Below are 18,998 nucleotides of genomic sequence, written 5' to 3'. Positions count from 1 at the left end.
CTCCTTCTCAGTAAAATTTGGGGCATTTTGGTTTAAGTGTGGAACATCACTGACTGGGGAACTTCAAGGTTTTATCTTTCTCTGCATCATCACAGCTTTAGCAGATATCTTATTCCTGAAAGATAAGTGTGTGACGCATTCCTTACCCTCCTCCCCTCTCCTCCAGGCAAAGCCACTTCTCATGTCAGACATGCTGAGAGGCACTGGCTCCCAAACCTGTCCTGGGGACCCCCAGCCAGTCTAGGTTTCAGGATATCCACAATGAATATGCATGATTTGAATGTGCATGCAAATCTACCTCCTGCATATTAATTGGGAATAACATGAAAACTTGGCTGGGGGTCCTCAGGACAGATTTGGGAACCACTGGTGTAGGGGAAGAGGAAGAAGAACAGCAGTGTTACCACGTTTCACGCTGCTTTCTTCACACCCGTGGGGAACGTGGGGTCCCAAACCAAGAGAACTCCTGGACTTTGTGAGTTCAAATTCTGACTTTGCTACCAATTCTGTCTGTGACATTGGACAAACCACTTTATCTCCCTATGCCTCAGTCCTAAACACATTCTTGTTATCACTCTGGACACTTTATGGGAACCACTTACCAACTAGCACAGGGATTCTCAACTCACTCCTTGGGAGATCCACAATAAATATGCATGAGAGAGATATGATTACAATGGAGGCAGTGCATGCAGATATAGCTCATGCATCTTAATCTTAGCGGTCGGTCTTCCCGACCGCTAAGATTAGCACAAAGAGGAACTCTACATGCACCTCCCATGAAAACATCTTTAAGTAAAAGAGCTCTATCCACAGCAGGCCCCAAACAGTGGAATCTGCTTCCTCCGGAGCTAAGGCTGATACATTGCCCCAACACGTTCAAAAAAAGACTCAAGACATGGCTATTCGGTCAAGCATTCCCTTAACTTACTTAGTCTTCCACAGCTCCCATAGACTGTTTTCATACTGTTGACGTCCAGAACCTATGCTCATGTTTTTACTCATCAATAAGAAATTTCTCCCTCCTCCCCCCCTCCACGAACAATCTTCCTTCCCCCTCCCCCCCCCATTAGCAAACCTCCCTCCCCATGTGCTAGTCTCGCTCTAATAGTGCATACTGCTACTGTTCCTAGTTATGTTATGTTATATTATCCAAGTTGTTCACTCCCTTGTTCATTGTAAGACATATGTTGTCATTGTTTTCTACTTGTTATAATGTAAACCGGAGTGATAAGTAATTCTGTTACCTGAACGCTATAAAAAAAGTTATAAATAAATAAGAACTGGCTGGAATAAAGCAGGGAGGGGGTGGCCACCTCACCCCAGGTCAGCTGAGCAGGCTAATCCAGTCCCTGTTTTGCCCCATAGTAGAATGGATTTTCTTAAGCAAAACCACAGAGAGTCTGTTGCCACCTTACAGACTCCTCGATCTATTGAGGCATAAACTTTTGAGGACAAGAGTCCACTTCGTCAGATTGATTTTTTTTTTTTTTTTAGAAAACTAATGGGGAGAATCAGGAGCAGAATTCCAGGCATGGAATGGGGCAAAGCCAGAACTGGATCAGCCTGAGGACAGGTAGCAGTGCTTAAATCCACAGTAACAAATCCAAGCAAGGAAAATAGGGGGCAGATGTGCAGTGGAAGATCAAGCCAGGCTGAGAGGAGGGTAGAGAGAAAGAAAGCCCAGTGCAGGAAAGTAAGAAAAGCAGCACATGCTGAAATGAGACACCAAGGGGCCGACGCAATAAAGTCGCGTAGAAAGCGGGCGCGGAACAGTCAGTGCCTGCTCTCTTAACGCACACACGCCCCCCCCCTCCCAAAAGGGAGGCGCCATGCAATATTCAAATTAGGGTTTCGTGATTGCCGTACGCCGGCGTCTGTTTCCGTGACCGCCGCACAGCAGTAAGGGAAACCGACTCTGATTAAACCCGGCGTTGGTTTTAGTCGCTAAAAACCAATGCCGAGTTTATTGGCGTCGGTTTTCGTGGGCTGTCCTCCGCAAAGGAAAACCGACGCCATTGAACTCGGCATCGGTTTTTGCTCTGCAGTACTGCTGATATTATTCAGCTCAGGCACCGGGACGTGGTCAAACTTCAAAGCCCTGCCTATCACTGGGAATGCATCCTGAAGGACCTTATCTGCCACGTGACTTTGATCTTCTTCCTCTTCATCTCCCTCCTCTCCCCGGGGACGTTTTCTTCACAGCAGTTCATCAGCAGGCTAAACATCACACCAGGAAGTCAAGACAAAGGTGCTTCATGCTCCAAGTTAGAATGGAAATGGTGCATAATCTTTTATATTTGGGGGGGCAGGGGTGGGTTGGGAGGGAGAGGAACTCAGGGGTTAAGCTGCCATCTTGTATGGCTGCTCACGATTGCCTCTCTCCCCGCATTTTGCTTTAAATAGATGACATTTTCCTGTTGTGAGCTCGTTACCATGGTTTCAGTCACCTCAGCTCCAAGGCACTAGTCCTGATGCCCGGAGAGCAGAGAGCCATAACCAGGGATATTCTTTTTCTACCCGCGGCTGTTTGCTTCTGTCTGCGGCTCAGGCACCTCGTTGGGACCAGCACAAGGATTTCTGCCACTCGATGGGTCCGACTGTCAATTTTTTTTCCTTTTCTTTTTCTTCTTTTTTTTGCATGTGAAGAGTGCTATTACATTCACTCCGTGTTGGACGCGCGTTGAATAGGCGCTAAGCCCCTTATTGCATTAGGGGATTGATTAGCGCCTATTCAACCCGCGGCCAACTGCACGTTAACAGCGCGCTGGGCTCAGCGCAGCATATTGCATCGGCCCCCAAGGAAGCTCTACAGCAGTACCAGCAGACTACAACTCCCAGGCTGCCTTGTGCTGTGGGTGGGACCTGAGCAGGGAGGGGAGGGATGCGGTTTAAACTCTGCTTCATCTCCTGTGAAAGTGAAGGAATAAAAAGTCCCAGAGATCAGATGAACGAAAGGTGGAGAGAGCTGAATCAGCAGGGACTTTCTGAGGGAGGGAGGGAGCAGCCAGGGAGAGCCCTGGGGGACTATCTGCGCTCGTCTGTGGCATGGGGGCAGCAGGATGGACGAGGATGGGCTGAGAGGAGTCTGCAAAGCTGGGGGCAGCCTGAGATCCTCCTTCAGGAAGAAGTGGAAGCAGCGAATGTCCAGGACCTGGGAGCTGCTGATGAGGAGGACCTCCGGCCGCTGGGAGTTAGGTGAGCCCCGTTCCCATCTCCACTTAGCTCAGGGAGTGGGGGGGCCCCCCCGAGAAACCCCCCCGTGGTGGGAATATCTTTTAAGGTGACACGTGCAGCCTTTAAACGGCTGCTCCTCCCCCCCCCCTCTCTCCGGGATAGAGCCCCGCATGTCACTTTCCAGGTCTGCTGCTGCTGGCCCTATTTTGGACTGGGTTTGGGGACATTAAGACAGGCGAGGAGGTGCTGTCACGGTTTGTAGGGGATGTTGACAGAGCGTGACATGGTTTAAGTCCAGCAGGGGTGAGGGGCACGCAGCGTGGCCTGTCTGTGATGTGACCGTGTGCTGCTGTCACTCCTCTGACAGATTTCTGGGTGCAGGTTGCCACACTCTGCAGGACAGTGGCCTTTGCACAGTGGCCTGGGAAGGGGGTGGGCACAGGGAACTAAGGGTACTTGGGCCCAGGCTCCGCAGTGAGTAAGAGCTGGGATTGAAACCCGAGAGAGCTGAGCTCCCGTCCCATGCTCTCACCGCTAGCCGTTTTTATTTTAAAGCTGTGGGCTGGAGCGGTACAATATCATTAACTTGTGTTTACTTATTGGTCTGGGACGTTTGGGTCAGTTGGGCAGGGACTGGCAGCCAGGCTGGAGGCGGATAAAGGGAAAAGGAGTGGTGGCTTGTGTTTTGTGGCAGGGGGGAGGGGGGGGGGGACTGGTAACTGCTTTCGGGCGCCGGCCCATTGGGTTTTGGAGCCTGGGGAAGTTGAGTCACTCCTTCCCTTCCTGCTCTGGCAGCTTGCTGTGGCATTTCTCTGCCCCAGGGAGGTTGGAGAAACTCCTGATTCTAGCATCACAAGACACTACCAGCCATGGGGCGGGGGAGGGGAATCACAAGCCACTACTGTGTGTGCGATTCTGTGACGCTCAGATTTCAAGATGAAGCTGTCCGTGGCGATTGGCTCGTACGATGCTGTTGTGTGTGTGTGTGTGTGTTTACTCGCAGCTGTGAGTGCGAGATTCTGTGGCACTTGGGTCTCACATTGTTGCCACGGGTATGGGATTCTCTGACACTTGGGTCATAAGATTGGGGGGCTGTTTGTGTGGGTGTGAGATTCTGCGACGGTTGGGTCATACGAGGCTGCGTGTGGGGTTCTGGGCCACTCGGGTCATACAGTGCTGCTGCACCGTCTGTGGCCCTCAGGCATTCAGGTCACAAGACCGTGCTCTTGTTGTTTATTCTCTTGATTCATCGCAGTGGCTTACATTTGTAAATTAATGTGAGGTGCACTGAATAAAAAAGGCCTCTAAAACATTATAGCAAATATAAGACAGTCGTAAGATCAGCCGCATCCTAAATATTATTAATAACCAATGAAAAAAAAACACATTATTTTATTTATTTAAGGTTTTTATATACCGGCATTCATGAAGCGATCACATCATGCTGGTTTACAAATAAACAGGGGCGCAATAAATACATCAAAACAGAAATAATGTGTCGAAGAAAGTAGTTACAATTAACAAGGACTATTGAACTGGGATCAGAGGAAATAAAGATAGTTTAGCAGAGACTAAATTATATACAAGGAGAAGAGGTACAGCTGCTGTGTTGGATATGTTGATGGCGAGATGCATTAAGTCTGGGAAAGCTTGCATAAACAGCCAAGTCTTGAGTCTTTTTCTAAAGGTTAGGAGGCAAGGCTCCTGTCTGAGATCGGGAGGGATGGAGTTCCATAACAGTGGGCCAGCTGTGGAGAGGGCTCGATCTCTTAAGGTAATGTGACTAGTGGTTTTAAGTAGGGGGTACATGGAGGGATCCTCTGTATGCGTCTCTGGTAGGTCTTGTGGAGTTGTGTAAGCGGAGAGGAAATTGTAGGTCAATTGTGGTGTGTTGATGGATGATTTTGTATATCAAGGAGATGGATTTGTAGATGATTCTGAAGTGAATTGGTAGCCAATGAAGGTCTTTTAGAATTGGGGAAATATGGTCTCTTTTCCTGTTATTGTGGGTGCAGTCACAATAAACAAAGTAAAACAGAATAAACCAGTAACTTTCTAAAAAAAAGGGAAGGCACTGAACAGGTGCTGGGTGTTTGTTCTTGGGAGTGAGACTGAGCCTCTGCAGGCCACAGAAATGAGGGAAGTGAAAGGCAGGGTTAGCTGAAACTTACCCTGGCAAAAGAGGTCCGGAGCTGGCTACCGGTCCCCGTGAGCTGGAGAACCCTGCACAGCAAGAGCCTGAGCTGCCGAGCCGTGATTTTATCCTGAAAATGAACCCCAAACTAGAAAACGCGAAGGCACGCTGCAGGAGAGAGGGGACGCCGTGCCAGGCTTCCTTGAAATAAGTTACACGCTTTCTTTTTCTTTAATGAAGCTAAGGCCGTGTTTGACTCGGCTGCTGGGAGTGTGCTGTGGTGGAAGAGTCAGCGCTATCTTTTTGCCTTTTTTACAAAGCGAAGACAGCGCTGACTCTTGCACTGTCGCCTGCATGCACTTGTTCCCTCTCAAACTGCTTAGATCTTTTACAACCCTGAATCAAACTTGAACAGGGAAATCCCTCCCCCCTGACAGTCCTGAGAGCAGGATCCTGGCTCAGAGTCCTCCATATGGCAATACACAGCACTGCTCCAAACCACCCGACTGGGCCGCTCTTTCTGACAGCTCCTGTGTTACCAGGCCTGTTTTGTTTACTGTCCTCCCATTATTTCTCATGGGTCCTATTCTCCAACATCACACTTTTGTGAATCAGCCTGTTTCACCTGTCATCTAGTTTTTTTTGTTAAAAGCTTGTTCCCAGAGATGCCTCTGGGAATAAATACCTCTTCCAGTATATAGCAGGGTAACATCAGAAATGACAACCAGTTGGCCCACCCAGTCTGCTCGGTTGCTCCTATCTACACTGCTCTAGCCTAGGATATCTTCTGGCTGTCAGCCATGCAAGTTGGACAGCCTGCAGACTATCACTCTTTAAGTCATGAAGATAAAAGTAGGGATGTGCATTTGTTTAACACAAATGTGTTAAACGGGATGAATGAAGCCATGTTCTGTTCTTTCCAAATGAACGAAACTAAAGTAACCACTCCCTAAAATATCTGAAAAATTTTGGATGTTCATTTTCATGCACATCCCAAAACAATGGGCCTCCCTGATGCCCTCTGGAAACATGGCCCAAAGACTTCCCTTCCCAGCCCCCACAGGTCTGGAAATAAAAGGATGAAGAGGGCAGGAGCAAGCCCACTGCTCCTGCTCCATGCCCGTATCTTTAAAAAACGGCATCAGCAACCAATGTTTCCAAAGGATGGGAGAGACCTGGGGAGATCCTGCCTGGGCCTGGCTTAGCACAGCTGGCTAGGCTTGGGCCCCATAACTATCTTGGGGGACAGGAGCTGGGTTGGAGGACCTTGGGGTGGCCTTTTTTTTTTTTTTACCAAACTAAAATACCCAAATATTTTCAGATATTTTTGGGTTTGGCCATTATGTGCAATTGATTAAAAAGAATCAGACTGAAACTTTTTTTTTTTTTTGCATTTTATCATTATTAGGGAAGTGCATTCAAGAGAAAAGCAGTATGGGAGAATTAGGCTTGGACCTGAGTGGTACAGTGTACATTAAGGTGCAGAAACAGGAGAGAGGCAGGGCACAAGGTGTGGGCAGGTTAACACAGCAGCATCAGTAAATTGAGAGGCAACAGCAAGGTGCTGTGGGCCAGGAATTGCTTCTCTGTAGCTGTACACTCATTCTTCCTGCCACTTGTATGAAAATTCTGGGAAACCAAATAGAGGGAGGTTTATTTTAAGAAATACCAACTTTTCCACCGTCTGTGGGGCCAGCCATGAATGATGTAGGCTCATGATGTCCCTTGCCATTGAGAATACGTGTTCACTAGGCAAGCCGGTTTGTGGGTAGGACAGGAAATGCTAGGGTACATTGGCAAGGACAAATGGTGACCTTGTGTGCCCAATATGTCATCAAATCTGTGATCTTATCCTCTATGGCCTCTCCTAATAGCATGTGACAGAATATTTGTACTCGTGTCTCTTTTGCTGGGGGAGGATAAAGCTCCTTTGCAGCCAACTGCTGTAATTATGGCTAGTTTCAAGAGAGAACATTCTGCTCTGCCATGGAAGGACAGATACAGGTGGTGGAAGAAGTGACAGCTGACAGAGTGCTGCTCTGGCTGACATTACTCTTGTCAGGTGCCCATTGTTTCCTTTCCTGCATCCTCACTGTCCCTCTGGTGCTCCCATTCCTACACCTTTGCCAACAACATCTCCTCCCACTGAATTAGAGAGTTGGATTAGAGGGCAATACTCTCTTTCACCCAGGGGTCACACAGTGTGGCTAGCATAATTCCTTCTGTGTGAAGGGTTTCAATCTAGCCTTGGAAATGCAGGTACAAAGGGAGTTCATGAACAACAGCACCTCTCCTGACAATCCCTCTTCCTGCCAAAAATACTCTAACTTACTTTGCAGGATTTTGAGAATGGGGATCACCCCATCTAGGATAGGTTTTGAAGAACTGGGATCCTCTGTGACATTCTTGAAGGATTTCAGGACTTGGACTGTCTGCGTTACCAGTCATGATGCCTCCGGGGGCATCATCTTCCACAACCAACTCATGAAGGATGGTCTGTTGCCCCACTAACCTCTGCAGCATTAGATAGTTTGAATTCCACCTGGTTCCTACATGTTGAATTGGTCAATGAACAGGCACCTCTGCTGTTTTCAACTTCTTGTGCAATTGCTGCTCACCTTTCCTGCTCTAGTGAAAATGCTGGGCTGTTTTCCTGCAGCTCTCAATTTTTTTTTTTTTTCGGACTAAGCTGCCTTGTTGCTCCTTGACACCCATGGTGTCTTTTTACTGCAAGCATGCAAAGCTATGGATCCCATCATAGACCCCATCTTGCACTGCATTTTTCATATGTTGACCAATGTTTGTCTTGAAAAGACAAGAGCAACAGTCCTGTCTCTCCGTTATAGTTGCCGGTCTTCCATCATCTTCCTAATTGCTGCTAAGATATTCACCGAGATATGGCTGATGTCTGTCACCTGGATATGCAAGACAGCCCACCTGAACCCTGCTGCTCTGCCCCTGCTAGAGCTGCTAACTGCCCCTGTCTTGGACTGCTACCACCAGTGTGTCATCAAGAAAAGAGAGGCATGTACAGCATTCTGGATGGTCCAGATGTTGCTAGAAAAATACTTTCCTTATTCACTTGGCCAGCTTGGGATGTTAGGGCTAGATAGAGCTGCCTTGGTGCTCCTCTGTTGTGCTTGGCGGTCCATGGATTTGTTCTGCGGACCACCGCTCTTACCTCTGCTGGGGCTGGCACCAGCCTCCTCTAGAGAATATGGCAGACGAGCTGTGGCCTGGCACACGGAAGTTACAGCAGGACGCCGCTGCAGCCCGGCACATAGCAGTTGTCAGGACACCACCATGCCCAGTCCAGCCTTCCTAGTTGTGAGTGCACCGACAGCACTTCTCTTAAAGGGCCGGCGGCAGGCATTCTGCAAGGCCGCCTCCCGATGACATCAGAGTCGGTCCTGTACTTAAGGCTTCTTCCTGCACTCCACAGATGCCTTGGCAATAGGTAGACTCCTCTAGAAGTAGTGTATTGTCTGTGTTCCTGTCTTTGTTTCCTGGTTCCTGCCTTTGCTGTGGTTTCTTGAGTCCGTGTCTTCTGTCTGTGGTTCCCATCATCTGGTGGTTCTTGAATTTCCTTGCTGGGGTCAGTTTCCTTTTGTCTGTCTTCAGTGTCCCTAGCGCTTCCTTATTGGCAGAAGCGGCGGTAGTTGTCGAACCCGCTGACTGCCACGGGTTCGGAAAATGGACGCCGGCAAAGTTGAGCGTCCGCTTTCCAACCCGCATGCAGATTTAAAAAAAATATTTTTTATTTTTGGGGCCTCCGACTTAATATCGCTATGATATTAAGTCGGAGGGTGTACAGAAAAGCAGTTTTTTCTGCTTTTCTGTACACTTGCTCGGTGCTGTCTGAAATTAATTCCTGCCTTTTGCAGGCGTTCATTTTTGAGAGTAAAATGTGCGGCTTGGCTGCACATTTTACTTTCTGTATTGCGGGTGACTCTAATAGGCTCATCAACATGCATTTGCCTGTGATGAGCGCTATTAGTTTCGGGGGGGTTGGCCGCGCGTTTTCCACGCACTATTACCCCTTACAGTATAAGGGATAATAATAGCACGTCAACACGCAGCCAAACGGGGGCTAAACAGTGCGCTCAGCTGAGCGCATCATTCTGTATCGGCCTGTTAGTAAGGGCCAGACAGGCCAGAAAGGTTTTTTTTCGTTTTCTTTTTCACCTGTCTCCGAGAGTCTCCAAGCTTCACCACTTGCACAATTGGAGAAGCAGAGATGGAGCAGGTGATACAGCTCCTTGCTGCAGGGCAACAGCAGCTACAGAAATCTGTGCAAAATTTACATGAACAGTTCACTCAGCAAAAGGGAATGCTAGTGCAGATTGCCCAAGACATGCAAACTGCCACAACCCAGATAAATCTGTTACCTCACATCCTGTTTAAGATGAAAGGAAGGGAGGATATAGAGATCTCCCTGAAAAACTTCAAAAGATCCACCCGTCTATCGGTGTGGCCAGAAGCCAACTGGAACGCGTACTGGGCAAATTTTCTCACGCACAAAGGCAAAGCAGTCTTTTCGAGTGGCTAATTGAGATGGAATGGCCACCTATGCGGAAGTCAAGACCTCCATCCTAGAAAGAGTTGGGTATAACTCGGAAACATATTGGCAGGATGTCCTATAGCCCAGGGAAAGCTCTCTACACCTGTTCCATTGTCTGAAAGATGCTGGCTGGAAGTGGCTGCAGCCGGAGGCAAAGACCAGTCTCAAGATAGCCAAACAGGTACTTCTAGAACAGTTCCTAAACGGGCTTGACCAACCCATGCAGCATTGGGTCTGCCGCCACACAGGGTTTACTTTTGCAAAAAGCAATAGAAGTAGCAGATGCCTTTTACCAGGTACGATTAATGCCCGATGTGGTGTGGAGGCTAGTGAAGTACCCATCCAAGTTTTGGTGGCTTCAGAGTCTGGCAAGACTCTCGTTCATAAAGACCTGCTCTAAAAAGAACACATCAGCCATAAGAAAAAAAAAGACACTTGCCTGTATACATGGGGACAAACAGAAGTATCCAAGCAGCCAGGTCCTGCTGATGACTCTGGCAGGACAAGCTACTGTGGAAACTGGAATCCTTCCCGAGCTCCCGTACCTGGTCGTTTTGGGACATGATTGCTCCCAGTTTGCAATCCTGTGGGGCCATCTTGCGGGTAGTTGGGGCAGCCTACCTGGAGGTGGGACCTTCTTGAGGAGAGCTTGCCCACAGACCGAGATACACAGGTCACAGAGGAGGAATCGGGAGGTAGCCTGGGCACAGCTAGACACTCGACCTGACAAGGCCAAGCTGAGGGGGGGGGGGGGGGGGGGAGGGTATGTGAGGGAGTGTGTAAGAAACTTCCTCAAAACACCTTAAAGGACTGGCCACAGCTATCTGGCCTGGTCCTCCTTGGGCCAGAGAGGATCCCTGCAGCCTTGAATAAGAAGACAGGGGCTCAGAAGGATGGGGAAGGGGCCCAGAGGGAATGCAGAAGTAAGCCTAGGCAAGATCTGCAATATATTGGATCGTTGTGAGACTGCCGAGGTAAACGGCCTCTGTGCTGTACTATGATTTTGCTTGAAAATAAAAAGTTTGTTTGTGTGTGGAATCACTTGGAGTTTGGCCTCCTTTTTGTATTCCTGGCTGTTTCCCAACTCCTGGCTGTGCCCAAGCGACCACACCCTGTAACAGCCCCTTACAAGAGGTGGTGGTGGTGGTGGTGGTGGGGTGACAGCATCAACAGTGCTAGGGGGTGGCAAAAACTCTAAATTTGTCACTGCTAGAGAACTTTTTGTGAGCAAGATGCGCCAAAATGAGAACGTGTGGCCTGTGTAGGAGGGAGGGGTGAATCCCAAAATATCTTTGGAGACAGATGATGGAAAGCTGTATCAAAACAAAATGGGAGATTTCATGTTTTTTTTTAAATCTTATTACATGAAATTCCTGTTTTCAGTTGTCAAGTTAGAAAAAACGGATGCTGATAAAACAGAGGCCTTTTTAATAGGATCCATTCAGGTTAATATCCTATCAATCTTCCCCTTAACACACAGTAAATCAAGGAACTAAATACTTGAGGATTGCTCGACAGACTGTATAATTTTAAATTATAAACAGATGCTGCAAAAACTCCCCCAGCCAAGAATGTGTGAGCTGGGGCTCGCTGGCTTGGCTGTATGGCTGCTGTTAGGATGGCCCTTTTGACCTCGGCTGATGGATTTGTCCCCTGTGCTCCTAATGAGGCTTGCTATTAGTTTTTTTCGCTCGGGATTTCTTTTTTTCTTTCTGCTTCTTCAGGTTTCCAGCCAGCCTCCACTGGGTTGTGGCAGATGCGTCTTCCTATGCAGCTCCCCAGGTCTTCCGCTCCCCGCCCCACTCCACCCCACCACTGCGGTGATTGTCCATGGCCTAGGGAGGGGGGGGGGGGGTGGCCACAGACCACAGCTCCTTTCAGAACTGGGAACACATGGATCCTCAGCCTGACCAGTGGGTGGCGTCATTGTGCAACACCCGAGGCTCCCTGCTTCCCTATCGTCCCCAGTCCTGGCTGGGCATGAAAATCGAATGCTGGTCTTCTGCGTGGCAGTGTACGGCATTACCGCTCAGCCACTGGGCAGACCCTCTCTGCTAAATTAAATGAAATGATGAGCCAATATGTGTAGGGGACAGAAAGCTGGGACATCCTCCAACTTCCCATTGATGGGGATGCATGGGCTTGACATAATATTTAAGCTTCATCACAGAGCAGCAGATTACATGACTCCATGTACGCCGGGTGCAAACGAGGAACTCCGTTCACAATTAGGATTCCCTCTTTATGGACCTTTGGCATTTATGTGCAGTATCAAGGAAGTTAAAAAATGGTTCTGATGAAAGCCCCTGAAGAACGTGGACATACATTATGGCCATTTTACTGCTCCGGAGTTCATGGCTTGGATGAGTAAACTTTGTCTCGTCTGGACTCCTCTGTTGGATGCCAATACAACTTTCATGTCTGTGCAGCAGACAGAACTGATGATTGGACTCCAGTGTTTGCCTAGCATTTTGTAATGAAGGAGGCTTGAGCTCTGAGTGCAAATCTTCAGGACAACTCATGTGACTGAGATGCTGCTGTGCAAGAATGTGCAGCTGAAAGGTAATTATTTCTAGAATCTAAAAGATACTGGTGGAGAGGGACATGCTGGACTGTGGAGTGACTGGTTTATTGTGTCTGTAGACCAGCAGCAGAATCATTCATAAGCTAAATGATAAATGTTCATGTGCAACTGTAAAGAGTCCCAGCATAAAATGCTCTACAGCTCCCACTTTAAAAAGAGAACAAATTCCTCACCACGCTGGAGAGGGCATGGAGATGTAGGAAACCTTAAGAACATAAGAACATGCCATACTGGGTCAGACCAAGGGTCCATCAAGCCCAGCATCCTGTTTCCAACAGTGGCCAATCCAGGCCATAAGAAACTGGCAAGTACCCAAAACCTAAATATATTCCATGTTACCGATGCTAGTAATAGCAGTGGCTATTTTCTAAGTCAACTTAATTAATAGCAGGTAATGGACTTTTCCTCCAAGAACTTATCCAATCCTTTTTTAAACACAGCTATACTAACTGCACTAACCACATCCTCCGGCAACAAATTCCAGAGTTTAATTGTGCGTTGAGTAAAAAAGAACTTTCTCCGATTAGTTTTAAATGTGCCCCATGCTAACTTCATGAAGTGCCCCCTAGTCTTTCTATTATCCGAAAGAGTAAATAACTGATTCACATCTGCCCGTTCTAGACCTCTCATGATTTTAAACACCTCTATCATATCCCCCCTCAGCCGTCTCTTCTCCAAGCTGAAAAGTCCTAACCTCTTTAGTCTTTCCTCATAGGGGAGCTGTTCCATCTCCTTTATCATTTTGGTCGCCCTTCTCTGTACCTTCTCCATCGCAATTATATCTTTTTTGAGATGCAGTGACCAGAATTGCACACAGTATTCATGGTGCGGTCTCACCTTGGAGCGATACAGAGGCATTATGACATTTTCCGTTTTATTCACCATTCCCTTCCTAATAATTCCCAACATTCTGTTTGCTTTTTTGACTGCCGCAGCACACTGAACCGACGATTTCAATGTGTTATCCACTATGACGCCTAGATCTCTTTCTTGGATTGCAGCACCTAATATGGAACCCAACATTGTGTATCTATAGCATGGGTTATTTTTCCCTATATGCATCACCTTGCACTTATCCACATTAAATTTCATCTGCCATTTTGATGCCCAATTTTCCAGTCTCACAAGGTCTTCCTGCAATTTATCACAACCTTCTTAGATATGTAAAGGGAAAATGTATTTGTAGTATAAAATCAAAATGGTATACAATAAAATTAAAATAAAACAAACATTTGTAAACGTCTAGAAAGTCCCAACACTTAAAATGCCAACAACTATAAGGAAACTCAAGACATCATACACAAACCAGTTTTTTTAGTATAAATCATGATGTCCATAAAAATGCCATTAAAAATTTCATTAAAAACAGCCTCTCAAAGGAATGAATTAAAAACCAGGGTAACCAGTCTGGTGAGAATGTCCTCTTGGGCCCCAAGAGTGGGAATGGGGTTCAGAAGCCCACAAGCCTTAACGTGGAGCTGGATGCAAAATGTTTCTGCTTAGGCTTCACGGGTGACGAACAAACACTGACCGCGGGATCTTACCTCAGCCTTGTCCTTTGCTTGTTGCTCACGAGAATTGCGGTTGATGTAAAGATTTTCAGAGAGATGAGATTTTGTTCACTTGAAAAAGTGAAAGAAAATCTGTCTAAAAACATGTTCTCCTTTATTAAAGGGGGCTGGAAGTGAGCTGTTGGGTGACATGACCCGACAGGCCACACACTGGCAGGCGGGTCACGAGGCCTTTTGAGATTCGTACTGCAGGGTTCCAGCACGCAGGGCACATGGTGCAGGCCATGTCCAAGGAAATGGCTCACTGCTCCAGCTCTCCTTTCCCTGCGGTTAGATCCTGATAAACTTGGCAGAATGAGGTGGGCCTGGGACGCAGTCAGTGGAGATTCATGAAGGTTGATGATGCCCAGTGCTGTACAGGAGGCTGAAGATCTGGGCCAGCAGAGGGCACCCAAGCCGAAGGTTAGTCGCTCCTGCCATTGCTGAGTAGGGCTTGGGCCCTGCTGACTGACCCCACTAATGAAACTTGGAGATGTCATAGTCTGAGAGCTCTTCATTCCCCTCCAAGAAAGGCAAAAAATTGTATATTGTATATTGTATAGAGCCGGGAAACTTTCAGGATTGACTATTATATATCTGTGATACCTCCCACTGAGCAGCTTCAATTCTATGTGCAGGTGGATAAAAGAAAAGTCTGCCTTAATGTCTGCACAGGCAGATGAAGGCTGCTATGTTTGCCCCCATTCTCCTCGCCACTGGATCTGTGATGCTTCCTCTACCAAGATGCGGTGAGGAGGCTGGTACGCACAGGCCCCCTTCCTTTCTTCATCCACTGCCAAGTGAAGTTACATATTGCCCACTCCATTTCACTTTCCAAAGGAAGAGAAGGCTGATGAGTTTGCTGTGTGTGTCTTGCTAATATCCAGGGCTGGACTGAAGATTTTGGCGCCATAAGCAGAGTTCCATGTTGGTGCGCCTTTGAAGCTGTGCCACACTAAAGCAAGCAGAAGCAGGCTCCTCTTTGGTCTGGATATTTGGCATCTTTGAAATTTGGTCTCCTAGGCCCATAGCCTATGCCTAAAGCTGGGCCTGCTAATAACTTTTCTTTGGTGTCCTGTCCACACTAAATTTTCAGGACATGTCAGGGGAGTTGTGAGGACTGACAGGGGTGGGAGGGTTTCTGATCCACACGCATGCGCCTGCTGTGGATGAGGGCAGGCTTGTTCCGAAGAACAGGTTGTTTGAGTTCTGGTGGAATTTCTTGCTCAGTAAAATGGCTGCATATCACTTCCATTGTTTTACTGTTGTGTATATCTGCCTCACATTTACAGCGTTAAGGAGGCTAGGTGAGCAAGAACAAACAATAGAAGGAACCCAGTTCAATCAGCTTGTACTGAACGGAGACCCAATGGCATCCCTGGTAAATAAAATGGCCACCTTCACGGCAGCTTGGTAGTATATTAAAGTGCAACACATCCAGTTGAGTTAAACTGTAGAGCCCCGTGTAGAGTGTGAGGGGACAGCAGCTTGACAAACAGAATAGGTTAAAGGGTATGAAGAAGACTCAATAGAGTTTTGGAAACAACCTTTAGCCCCTCTGTTAGGTGGCATGGCTGTTGGATGATTTTCCTGATACCTCATTTACATTTGAAGAGCCCTGAGCTCCCATGATACAGTGCGGGTAATGATGTCAGAGTGCTGAGGGCCAGAAAAGGCGAACTAGGCCGTCTGGCACAGCGGAGAAAGCACTGGTGTTTCATTTAAAATTCTGGTCTGGAGCTGCCTGTTGTGACAGAAATAGATTGTATTATAGAGGTACCTTACAAACTGCTTATAAACGTATGATTCAAAATCAGTCCTTACTTTCAGACTGGGGGAGTACCAGTGGCATGAAGTGACAGAGGGATTTTACATTACATCACGTTTTAGAAAGCGCTCTCATCCCAAACAGAGACCTTGAGGGGTTTACATCATAAACGCTGTAAAATACATTAAATACAATTCCTCACACCCTAATGCAGACCCACTCCCTCACGACTCTCACCAGGGAGAGCAGCAGGCCGCATCACATAATCAACCCAAAAAAACACCCCCCCCCCCCAATCGTAGAGCCCTCAGGACTCCCTGCTGCCTCTCTGGTGGCATGCCCCTTTGAGTTGACCTGCCTTCAGTGCTCTGCCAGCTCTTCACCTTCTACCACATGGGGGCCAAAGAGTAAATACCTTGTATGAAAGGGTATCGTCCTACAATCTAGTGCCACTCTCATAGGTAACTTGAACATCATCTAAATATTGGCAGATAAGTATGGAGGCCACCTGCATCTCCCTTCTGTGCCACAGTGGCAATGCCCATCTGATCCTCCTTTCTCTGCCATTGAATGTGCTCATCCACCCCCCTTTCTGTATCACAGCCTGTCTCTTTGGTTCCCTCCAGTCTCTCTCTGGCCTTTCTTTCTCTTCCTCTAGCCACCCCTGCTTTTAATTCCTGTGCCCCGCGCTGCTCTGCCTCTCCTCATGGGGCTCCTGAGTGCAGGGCCGCACAAGCTGCGCCCCCTCACGCCAGCTCAGCCTCGGAGCTTAAGCCTGTGGCATTCTTCCAGGCTCCACTAATTTGTTATGACCTATTAATATCCTCCTCCTCCGTGTGCGCCTTCTCAATGCTGCCCATTCACGACGCTGGGCGAGGCAGGGATGTGGGGGTGGGGAGTTCACTCCCTGCTTGGAATGTCAGCTGCTGCCCTCCCATCCCTGCTAATAACAGACCCACACATTTAGTGCACTGACAGGATGCCGTCTTCTTGCCTTTCTGGACATATTCTTCCATTTATTACCCCCTCGTCCACCGCATCGGTTCTGGGCGATTTGCACACTCCAGAGCCATCAAGTCCGGGCTGTGTTTCACGCTGGTCCCGCATCACATGTCTTCTGGCTGCATTTGGATTTGAAATTTGGTCACTGGGCAGTGCCCAGGAGAGGGAGTTAGGCCTTTGGTTCATATATGCAGGCCTTATTCCAAGGACATGTGCTGGAGGTGTCGCCTGAATTATTAGTGAAGCCCTGAATTATTCAAACAGGTACAGCCTGGGTAGCAGCAGTGTACACACTCCCCTCCCCCCACACCATAGGAGCCAACTTTTCAAAATGATTGGGGGTGCTTAACACAACATAAATTACCCCTCCCTGGACTCAATGAAGGAGTTTGCTCAATGCTGGTGATATTCAAGCACCTACAGAGCTGGCAGCTATGCCCCCGCCACCACAGAAGAGGTTCAGCACCGGCAGCAGCAGTACAAGCTTCACTTACACACCCGCACTCGCATTGTATCCCACTCTAGAATAGGTACAGCACAGGCAGCAGCATTGCAAGCTCCACTCACACGTACCCACACCCACTACAGAACAGGCACAGAGCAGGCAGCAGCAGTGTTCTCCAAGCTGAAAAGTCCTAACCTCTTTATTCCTCATAGGGGAGCTGTTCCATTCCCATTATCATTTTGGTCGCCCTTCTCTGTACCTTCTCCATCGCAATTATATCTTTTTTGAGATGTGGCGACCAGAATTGTACACAGTATTCAAGGTGCATCTCATCATGGAGCGAAATGGAGGCATTATGACATTTTCCGTTTTATTCACCATTCCCTTTCTAATAATTCCCTACATTCTGTTTGCTTTTTTGACTGCCGCAGCACACTGAACCGACGATTTCAATGTGTTATCCACTATGATGCCTAGATCTCTTTCTTGGGTGGTAGCTCCTAATATGGAACTTAACATTGTGTAACTATAGCATGGGTTATTTTTTCCTATATGCATCACCTTGCACTTATCCACATTAAATTTTATCTGCCATTTCGATGCCCAATTTTCCAGTCTCATAAGGTCTTCCTGCAATTTATCACAATCTGCTCTCCAGGTGTTGCATTGTCCTCTCGCACTGAGGATGAGTCTCCCAGGGCTACTGCCCAGGAGGGAAGGGTTAGGTCAACCATCATAGTTGGTGATTCGATTATTAGGACTGTAGATAGCTGGGTGGCTGGTGGGCGTGAGGATCGCCTGGTAACATGCCTACCTGGTGCGAAGGTGGCGGACCTCACGCGTCACCTAGTTAGGATTTTAGACAGTGCTGGGGAGGAGCTGGCTGTCGTGGTACATGTGGGCACCAACGACATAGGAAAATGTGGAAGGGAAGTTCTGGAAGCCAAATTTAGGCTCTTACTTAGAAAGCTGAAATCCAGAACCTACAGGGGTAGCATTCTCTGAAATGCTCCCTGTTCCACATGCAGGTCCCCAGAGGCAGGCAGAGCTCCAGAGTCTCAATGCGTGGATGAGACGATGGTGCAAGGAAGAAGGATTCAGTTTTGTAAGGAACTGGGAATCTTGTGGGGAAGGGGGGAGTCTTTTCTGAAGGGATGGGCTCCACCTTAACCAGGGTGGAACCAGGCTGCTGGCGCTAACCTTTAATACATTTGTGTGCATCTCCAGCGCCCCCCGCCCCCCAATCCTTCTTGTACTAATGCTTAAGGTCACAGAAAATCAGTGGCGTCTCTAAACAGAAGAATTGGGGGGGGGGGGGGGGAGCCAAAATGACATTTCCTCATCACACCCACCTCCATAGCCTGGCCCCTGTTTTAAAATTGGCTATAAAAAAGTCTTTATAAGAAAGTCCAAAGGGTCTTCTGCTGGCCAGTTTGACACGTCTAGTAAAACTACTATTAAAAATATTTGATTGCCTCATTCAACTGATTCTATATGGCTATGAGAGTGAAGTCTGGAACGTATACAGGAAGGGACAGAATGTCAATATAAATCCTGCACCTCCAGTTCTGTAACTCTGTGCATCCACAGAAATTCACCAAATAATGGAGCTTGGATATTTCCTTCACAGCTCATCATACAAAAAGATATTTTCAAATTCTGGTGTTGTTGCGTAGGAGGTGGATCCTTGGGCTGAGGTGGGGTTGATGCAACTCGTAGGCGAGGGCCTACAGGTCCCCACCATCAGCAGGTGGCGTGGGCTAAAGCTGGAGGCCAC

At 47.9% G+C, this 18,998-nt stretch overlaps 1 protein-coding gene across 1 annotated transcript in view; it reads left to right on the top strand.

Annotated features, from left to right (window-relative positions):
- Nucleotides 1-3,001: 3,001 nt before the first annotated feature.
- STARD8 (StAR related lipid transfer domain containing 8) overlaps nt 3,002-18,998 on the top strand; it is a 121,440-nt gene continuing 105,443 nt past the window's right edge. The window contains 1 exon segment of the mRNA XM_029607283.1: nt 3,002-3,198. Within this exon segment, the coding sequence (XP_029463143.1) occupies nt 3,063-3,198 (136 nt within the window). The 5' untranslated portion in view covers nt 3,002-3,062.

This window comes from Rhinatrema bivittatum, chromosome 6, assembly GCF_901001135.1.
Source record: "Rhinatrema bivittatum chromosome 6, aRhiBiv1.1, whole genome shotgun sequence".
NCBI classification, from domain to species: Eukaryota; Metazoa; Chordata; class Amphibia; order Gymnophiona; family Rhinatrematidae; genus Rhinatrema; species Rhinatrema bivittatum.
This window is presented reverse-complemented; position numbering and strand designations above follow the sequence as displayed.